At 43.2% G+C, this 9,759-nt stretch overlaps 1 protein-coding gene across 1 annotated transcript; it reads right to left on the bottom strand.

Moving 5' to 3' along the window:
- Window positions 1–545: 545 nt before the first annotated feature.
- Window positions 546–9,184, bottom strand: LOC108937046 (transmembrane protein 236-like). Its single transcript, XM_029255028.1, has 4 exons — window positions 8,913–9,184; window positions 5,594–5,666; window positions 2,953–3,076; window positions 546–1,594 (listed from the first exon to the last, which is right to left on the bottom strand). The coding sequence occupies exons 1-4, from the start codon at window positions 9,182–9,184 to the stop codon at window positions 879–881; spliced, it is 1,185 nt and encodes a 394-aa protein (XP_029110861.1). The 3' UTR covers window positions 546–878.
- Window positions 9,185–9,759: the final 575 nt, after the last annotated feature.

Below are 9,759 nucleotides of genomic sequence, written 5' to 3'. Positions count from 1 at the left end.
ATGGAAGTGTAAGGGAGTAGTGCGGTATCAAATATGTTTGCACATCTTTCTGTTAGACCTTTGTTTCCATTGGTTGGTAATACTCTCTGTTGATCTTTTCCTCTAAAGAGGACCTTCGAACGTTCGGCGGAGACGCTTCCGGAGGGCAAGGATGACACCCGTACAGAGGATGTCCTGCTTCCTGCCCGAGGAAGTCACAAGAAGTTATCGATTGGACCATTTGGGTGAGACACGCTCCCGCATAGTAGCCACAGTACCCCCAGGAGGTTCGATGACTGCCATCACTTGGACAGAACACCAGTATAAACTCTAACAGTGTAAAAGTTGAATAAATCTTGATCAAAATATCCCCCTGATTCCCAGGGCCTGAGAGTTGGAGGTATGACAGTGAATCATAGTTAATGAGGTAATGACAAAAAAAAAAAAAAAAAAATTACACTTTAAATATTTTTATTATTATTTTACAATACAATTTTTCGTAACTTGTATTAACTCCTTTTTCCGGAATATTTGTTAACCTAGAGAATATAAAATCCAGGGTGATTAACGGCAGGGAGTTCTTATCATCCACATTCACTGCATGCTGTGGTAATGGAGAAACTATCCCGACCTCTTAAGTCAGTAGCAATTAACATTAGAAGTACCTACAATGCCAATGTGCTCTTATTAGGAGGCAGGGGGAGCTGGATGGGGGCATAAAAAAAAGTAAAAACAACTATGAACAGAAAGGAAAATCAGATTTACGAGGAGACAACGTGTAGACACCGGCTGTAAATTCATCTTTACGGGAACACTACACACATTTGTCATTTGCTACTGCAATCTTTGCCGTCTACATCTAGACCGTCTCTCACCGGCAGACTCCTCCTATTGCATCTTTAAAACATCCTCTCCGTGTTGAATACCCTCAGCTTGGTCATGAAGTTGAAGTATATGAAGGCCAGAGACACCAGCAGGTTCTTGAACAGGTAGAGCAGGGGCGTGACGAAGCCGAAGATGGCGATCAAGGCGATGCGGACGAAGAGGAAGGGAAGGTCTTGCAAGGCGACCCCCAGCGTGGGCAGCAGCGGGCTGCCAGGCATGACGATGACCCTGAGCACGGACAGATAGCTAAATATGTAGATAGGGAACACCCAGCCTGAGTAGTACACTCCAGGGTGGCTCGCTGCCCGAACCATCTCCACGGTGTCAAACCAGAACACGAAGCCGTCCACGAAGACGTCGGCCCTGGCGTCGCTGGCGCACAGGAAGCGAAGGGGTCGCGGGAGGGTGTAGGTCGGGAGACTCCTCGAGGCGGAGTTGACGCCCAACTGTCCAGCCAACTGTGCGGCCAGCTGTCCGGGGAGCTGTCCAGCCAACTGACTACCGGGCTGTACGCCCTGACGCCCCGGAAATCCCGGCACGGCCCCGTTGGCCTCGGGTCTGGAGCCGGAGCCAGTGCCAGGCCCGGGAGCTGAGCCGGCGCTTGAACCGTTCTGTGGCCGGTCAATGACTACCTGGCTCGCGGTGGCAGCTGCCGGTGCCACAGGTCCCACGGGCTGCACGTTGGTCAGCACAGAAGAAGGGATGTCCGCATCTCTGTCCAGCTGGTTCGCTGCCAAAAGCCAAAGGAAGAGAATGGGGGCAGGAGCGGTTAAGCAGGCGAGTTGCACAAGGCACTTCTCTGAAAGAGTGCGGTGGACCTCTGCACAGGAAGAGCTGCCTTTCAAGGGAATGTGCTGTAAAAAGGAAGCTTTGGAATTAGTGCTGATGTGAAACTTGCAAAGAAGCAGATGTTTGTTCAGAAACGGAAGTTCAGCACTCTTCTCTCTGTGCGTACACTTCTAGGAATACCGAACCGCGTGCGATTCCCCACCAAGATGCTGCCTCTGGACAACGTCCCAGTCGGGAGAAGGGCATTCGTCGGCTTTGGGCCGAGGGTTTCAATGGAGGGCAGCCTTGGAGGGTGGGTGTCAACCCCGGTTCCGGTCCTGACGGTCACTTGTGTGTAACTGAGCTTGTAACCACTCAGCCTTGACTGAGCTGCTCATTGACTAAGTGGCACAATTCCGTTCATCTGAAACTAAACGTATCAGCTGAGGACTTGCTATAATTTGTAATGCTCACATTTTGAACACCTGTTACATTAATATGAGAAGTAAATAAATTGGTGTTTCTTTGTCATTTCGAAAAATGTATGAAAATATTATTAAATTAACACTATACTTACTAGGCCCAAATACATACACTCACTAACTTTTGCTTGGCTCGGTCATGTTCGGGGGGGGGGGGGGGGGGGTCCCGGAATGACTGGGTGCACGGCTGGGGGTTGTACACACTATACAGAATGCCAGCCAATCGCAGGGAAGCCACATACACACACCCTACGGACAATTTTGGATCCCCAGTTCACCAAACTAAATGTCTTTGCACCGTGTGAGGAAACGAGAGCACCCATAGGAAACCCAAGCAGACACAGGGAGAACATGCAAACTCCACATAGACAGACGGATTCGAACTTGTGTTCGAACAGTTCGAGCTGTTCGAGCTCTGTGAGGTGGCTGTGCCACCCGCTGCTCCACCATTCTGTCAATTACATATACATTGATTTATTTCTTTCTAGTTATTAATAAATTATTAAACCAGATTAATTCGTACATTTAGTTTCAATGTAGTTTTTTCTGGTTTGTTTCAGACATGCCCATGTCAATAGATTTATTTTGCCTAAAAGCACCTGCAATACGTTTCTAAGATTTTTACTTTAACAGGTTTTTTTCTTAACAGCAGTTGTGTCTCACCGACATGAAAAAGTCATTGTGAGTTTAATATGATTTGAATTGAATGTTTTCCTCAACAGCTCAATCAAGACAGTTTAAACTAAGAGCTCTGGTGGATCAAGGAGCAACATACACAAGGGTACAAAGAGGAACGGGGCTGACAACACAATGACAAAGCTGAAGAGCGCCTCCTTACCTTGGCCAGTGAGGCGGCAGTGGCGGATCCTCTCGATGATGTCCATGAAGATCAGGGAGAAGAGCACTAATGAGACTGGGAGCTCCGCAAAGGTGTCATACTGCAGTCTGTTGCTGATTTGCACCTGGAGGACCAGGAGGAGCACGAGGACAGTTGACACTGAATGTCACCTGATGCAGACGCACGTGAAGCACTCATGTATTTAAAAAGTGAAAATGCAATGATTTTTGCACAAAAACACACACAAACACACACACTCAAGTATGTTGAGTCAGTCGCCTGGTTCGTTTCCTAAAAGGATGTCCATGCCAGAGGGTCAACCCCATGCTATCTTCTCAGGACCAGATAACTGTCTGGTGGTCCTCGTACCCTGCGTTGCCAGATAATGAGCTTTACCGCATCGCAACAGTTAAGGGAGAAAAGAGGTTTGTGGAATATGGTGTCTTTGGAATGTTACCGAGGAAAGGAAAGGGCATGAGGGGACGGGGACGACTGGGACCCCATCAGATGACTCGCATTGTCTTTTCCTTATGGAAACTAAAACTTTGCATCCTGTGCCTCTATTGCAAACATTTCTCTCTTTGCACAGTACCTTGTGCTGTTAGGAACATCACCTATCATACATTTCTGGATCACATGAGCTAAATGCTCTTTATAAGTTAGTCACAGCAGACTGCGGTCAAAGTCATATACCAGTAAGGGTTTGACCAGAAATGGACTCCAGGGTCCAAGATGTAAATATTAACGATAAGTAATGCAACTGAAAAAATAATAAAAACTTGCAAAAAACTTGAAGTCCAAAATATCCAAAATATGCCATACAATACTCTACAATACAAACTAGCGTGTAGCAGTTAGAGGAGTTCCCCAGCAGTGAAACGAGATAGATTCGAATCCCTGACCTGTCACAGTACCACTGATCAAACAATTTACCCTGAATTGCCCCAGTAATAATTACCCAACCATAGGTAAACGGGTTGATCACTGTAGGCCACCTTGGAGAAAGGCGTCGATTATACAATAGATAATAACCCACTTCTTGCCACGTCAAAGTTCACACACAATATAAAACATGCTCTGATTTGTATGTCAAAGTGTATTTCATTGTACAATGCTGAAAATAATACCCACAATATATTTAGACATTAACAATGACATGAAGTATGACATGATTTCAGCAAATATATTTGCTGAATACATGAATAAATTTACATTAATCTTCTCAGCTTTGACAGGAACTGTTTTCAAATTATTTTAAATTCTGAGACCAGGGTAAACACTTTGTCATGAACAAGCTCCCCTGACACTCTCCTCTCTTACGTCTGCAGCCGTGTGGATGGGAAGGGGAACCCAGCAATGCCCTGCAACCACAGGAATGGCTTCGAGACCCTCAGCCCGAAACTGAAATCGTAACTGTAACCGGCCCAGGACTGCACAACCTGAGAGAAGGCGTGTGCTGTTAGTCACACAGCCCCGGAGTCCTGCTCCGCAGCTGAACCTGAACCCTGACCCTAAACATCTGCTTTAGTTCCTGAACCATTTATGCTTTCGCAAAGGGTACAACTGCTTTTGTTGTCCCTTTTGTCAGGAAACAATTTTTCATATTTATTCACTTTTAAGACCTAAACCTAAATCTTTTTAATCTAATATTCATTCAAGTGTTCTTTTTCTGCTGCTGTTGCCCTGAGGGCTGCCACACAAAATTTCATTGTATAGTATTGCATACAATGACGACAGAGTACCTTATCTATCTATTAAAAAAATAAATGAATAGTTGGACTCGTCGAATCAATTCACAGAAAGCACAAAAAATTTAATATATTTAGCTGACACATTTCTCCAAAGCAACTTACAATGTCAAGCTATTTACAATAATTTACCCATTTATACAGCTGGGTAATTTTACTAGATCAATTTAGGGTAAGTACTTAGCTCAACGGTATTATACCCCGAGGGGGGAATTGAACCTACAACCTTTGGATCCAAAGGCAGTAGCTGTAACCACTACGCTACCAACTGTCCCTGAATACTTAATACCTAATGTACAAGCAAAATATGAAGCAGATGGTGGTTTGGGGAATGTTGATGTAACTTGACCCAATGGACCTGTCTGCAGTTTTACCTGCCTTGTCCTACCTCTTGTAACGGCTCAAAAAAGTACTAAAACTGAACTGGCTTTGGACAATTTTCTTCTAATCAACCTACTAATATACCTTCAAGAAAAAGTCCAGAATGACTAACCAACAAAAGAATAGCAGAAAAATGCTCGAAAATCCAAAAGATCTTCACAGTCATTAATAAAATCCTAGAACACTTCACACTCATACTTGTTGCACGGTACTGACAAATAAGGCTCGGGGAAAATAAAATAAGAAATTAAGTGATACGTGAAGAGTTGAAGCAGATGAACATTCTGGTAAAAATAACTAAACGACTGACTGAAGTGGCATAATAAAATTCAAAGAATAAATTTGATCGGTGAGCCGACAGAAGAGCTGTTCCAGAGGTTCTCAGTGCCTGCTGATGTAAAAGGTCAAGGAGGGTGCCGCTAAGAGGGGGAGACTAGGTCACAAAACATTGTTTTTACTGGAACGGAAGCAGAAAAAAAAAAATGAAATAGAGCAGCTGCCTGTTCTGGTACCTCAGAGCTCACGATGAGAATGGCGAAGCAGGGAAGTGTGGACAGGATCACATAGGCCAGTGCGACGGGTCTCCTGAAACACAGGGCAAACAGGACAATGAGCAGGTCATCCCACACTGTGATTTATTTTTCATTTCTTCTGCAGGCTGTTAACTTCATGCCAGTAAGTCTTTTTACTGCCTCAATGCATCAGCCGACCATCTGTTGAATCATTAGCGTCCAAACTCCAGAGTTTGGTGGCACCTATGGGTAGAGCGGAGAGTTGTCAACAGCACGGTTTCGGCCTCGACAAGAGCATGCTGTCTCAACACTCAGCTTCAGAAGGGGGCAACGATGGAAAGAAAGAAGGCAGCTTCCAAGAAGTCGAAGTTTGTATGATTTTTCGTTAGCCAGTCATTGGAAATAAAAAAATAAATAAATAAATAAATGAATTACAAAATAAAAATTAAATTAAAAATAAAATTCATTTAAAAAAAAAAAACTTAAATTTCAGCACTGATTATTCAGCTTTGGAGAGAAGTTTTTTTAATATATTTTATATTCCTGTTCACCAAACATACTGAATTATTTGCTTATATTCACTGCTGTTTGTACACTAAGCCACAATGTCCTCCAGACGATCAGGGAGCAGCAGCCAGATGTTTAACAATTCAGACTGAGGATTTTTCCTTAAGGGCATAAAGGCTGTCCTTTACAAACCCAGTAGCTATAACCACCTTCTGATCAATACTGTGGAGTGGGAGTCAGAAGCAATTCTTGGGTTACCAGGGTCAGAAAAAAAATGTACCGACTCCGACTAAATGTACCGTATATGTCGGTGTAGTCAATCTGGCGTATTGATCCCCAAAAATTAGAGGTGTAATAGATGTTTTGGCCTGTATTCGCCGGATAAGTCGATCCCCAAAATAATGTGCAACGTTTGGGAAGTGCTGCGGAGTTGGAATCAAAGCTTTGTGTACCGACTCCACAGCCCTGCTTCTGATTTCAGCTTCAGTGTTTAATAATTGATTTGTGTATTAAATCATAGCATTCCTTCAATCACGATTTGGTACAAAAATTACGTCGCTAACAGATTTCACAAATATAGACTCAGTTCAAACCAAAATCAGCATATCCAGCAAATAGTCTGAACTTTTTTAAAAAGATTGCAGTTTTTCCTGTTGTATCACACAAAATATTTTAACATACACATAAAATTTTAACTTGGCACATCTGGTTTTTAAACCTTGGATTTAAATTAAGTAAAGGTGTTTTAAGTTGTGTTTGTTAAGTTCAGCCTGTACATTGTAATGCAAATTTTTAAAACTTTTTTTTAACATGTAAAACTGCAGAATTGATGACCGAGCATTAATTTCAGAAAAAGCCCGCTGATGCACATGTCCAAATCATAGTACAATCATGGGCCGCTTAACGACCGATCACATATACAACGGTAGTCCCATAAGATAATGGAGCTCAATAATTTTTATCCATTAGTGACGTTATAGTCGTCATAACATTGTAGCCCAACGTGTTACTCACGTGTTCGTAGTGGTGCTGCTGTAAACAAACCTACTGTGCTGCCAGTCGTATAAAAGTATAGCACATACAATTATGTACAGAACATAATACTTGATAAACACCTATGCTACTGGTTTATGGATTTACTATACTGTACTTTACCGTTATTTTACAGTGTAGTTTCTAATTATAAAGAAAAAAGTTTACTGTAAAACAATATGCTGTGTTACGCTGACAGCAGCGTCATAAATCTCATGTTTACCGCATCTCTTGACTGCATCGAGGCTATACCATCTAGGTTTGTATACATACACTATGATCAAGGCTATACCATCTAGGTGTGTTTAAGTACACTCAATGATCGAGGCTATACTGTCTAGGTTTCTATAAGTACACTCTATAAAGTTTGCTCAACAACGAAATCACCTAACAACGCATTACTCGGAACGTATCCCCGTCGTTAAGTGACGCATGTCTGTAGTGTACTGGTACCATCTACTGCTCAGAGACAGCAGTGACAGGACTAGTTAGTTGAATGTTCTGTAGTTGTATTTATGGAATTTCATCATATGAGACCTTAATACCAAACTCATGCAAAACTGTCATCAGTGCAACCAGGAGTTCAGCGGTTAGGGCCTCTGCCTGCCAGAATTAAGTCCCTCAGTTCAAATCTCTGCTCTTGCTGTAACAGTGTTCATGAAGGAACTTATATTTTTACAGTACTGTACATTTATTCATTTAGCTAACAATTCTCTCCAAAGTGACTTATAATGTTAAGCAACTTTACAATTATTTCCCCATTTATACAGCTGGGTATTTGTACTGGAGCAATTTAGGGTAAGTACCTTGTTGAGGGTACTACAGACCACTACAGTACAAGCTGTCCCCATTATACATTATAGATAACTCTTAAAGAAAATTGTCATTACTTATTTCTAACAAGTAAAATAGACAATGTGCAACTTTCACATCCTCTTTCAACAGCTTGATAGTTTCACACCATACAGTGTACACCCTATGGGTGGCAAAGCTGAAGAGAAACATAGGTCCACCACAAGACCCAGTGGCCTCATAGATAAGCCATCGGCAGCTGGAGATCATGGGTTCAGTCCCTCCATGGGTTAAACAGATTATCATCCCGTGATCTATACACATTTCCCTACAAGCTCAGTAAAACAGTTACTTCGAAAGGCCAGTTTGTGCTAATATAGCAGCACTGTGACCTTTCAATTTTTATATCCTTGAGCAAAGTTCTTACCGAGAATTAATACAGTGAAAATTACTATGCTGTAAAAATAGATAAATAATTCTAAGTGGCTCAGTATATAAACTGAATGCTGGATAACAAGATGCAGGAGAGACTACAGAAAACTGTACTGCGGATATTGAGTTGTGCAATGAGATGAGGAGGTCGAGGTAAGATTATCACCAAAGGTGGTCCTAATAAATGTGATTTCACCTTTTATGGCACCATCAACTCAGGCGCTGCAGACCTTCATAAGAGTCAAAAAAGTTCATGATTCCTTTTATCCAGGTGGTGGTTTCAACACACTCACTATAAGCACTGTGACAGGTGACAGGTATTTTAACATACTCCATGTGGCTAGATGTCAGGGCACGAAACATTTTCCTCTTTTAAATGTACCTGGTGACCACCACCGCAAGTGTCCACACACTCCGGGATAAGGTCTACAGAACCGTGGCTGAAACGAACCCAAACAGTACAAATACTAATTTATACTGCCCATTACATGAGGAATTCCCACCCCCCCATGGCCCAGCATCCAGTGTCCAGCCCCACACCACATCTTTCACTCACCACTTCTTCCTGCCTGTTAAAAACTTCCTCTTCTTGAAGATCATGTACTTCATGGGCACCCAGACCAATAGCGCTACAGTGGTCACGTAGGCTACGGAGGAGGCCACAATCAGCCAGTAGGCGGTGTTGGCGTCCCCAGGGGGGGTGGCGGCATGCCGGATCCGCCACATGATGGAGGCAAACCTCTGCATCACCACGAAGATGGGCACCCCTAGCCCTGCAAACTGCAGCACCTCACACAGGGCAAACTTTATATTTTTTCCCGACCCCATCTTTCCAGCCAAACCCCCTCCCTGGCACGAAAAGGCAAAAAATCCGGGGAGGGAGAGGAGGGGGAAAAAGGAGAAAAAGAAAAGAAAATAAGCAGCTCCGTCTCTATGAAGCAATCCCCTTTCCCTCACAGCGTAGGCCTCGAAGCTTTGTGTGCGTCCACTAGCATTTTCCACACGGCAGACTGAGGCCCGAGCTGTGCACGCTCTAGTGCTTACACTGCACTAGGCATTGTGTGTACGTTCGCGGCACCAGGTGATGTTGCTGTGCCTGCTGTGCCCGACCGCCGTTTGGCGCACTCACGCAGCGGAAACAGAGTCCTGCTTTTCTCTTGGAGTGGACATGCTCCCCTTTCCATCCAACACCCAAAATAAACTGAGTAATAATGGTTTTGAAAATTACACTGACCAGAGGGCCAAAGGGGAGGCGTTTATATTAATGGCTGGATTATTATTAGTATTACTATTACTACTAACGAAAAACTAATAGATGCTACTGAATGGTTGATGCATTGAGTTAAAACAGAAATCAAATAATATGAAGCATGAGAAGACAAAAAAAATAAAGCGGCCTTTTA

This window comes from Scleropages formosus, chromosome 9, assembly GCF_900964775.1.
Source record: "Scleropages formosus chromosome 9, fSclFor1.1, whole genome shotgun sequence".
NCBI lineage: Eukaryota > Metazoa > Chordata > Actinopteri > Osteoglossiformes > Osteoglossidae > Scleropages > Scleropages formosus.
The sequence above is the reverse complement of the archived record's forward strand: the minus strand, read 5'-3'. Positions and strand labels throughout refer to the sequence as shown.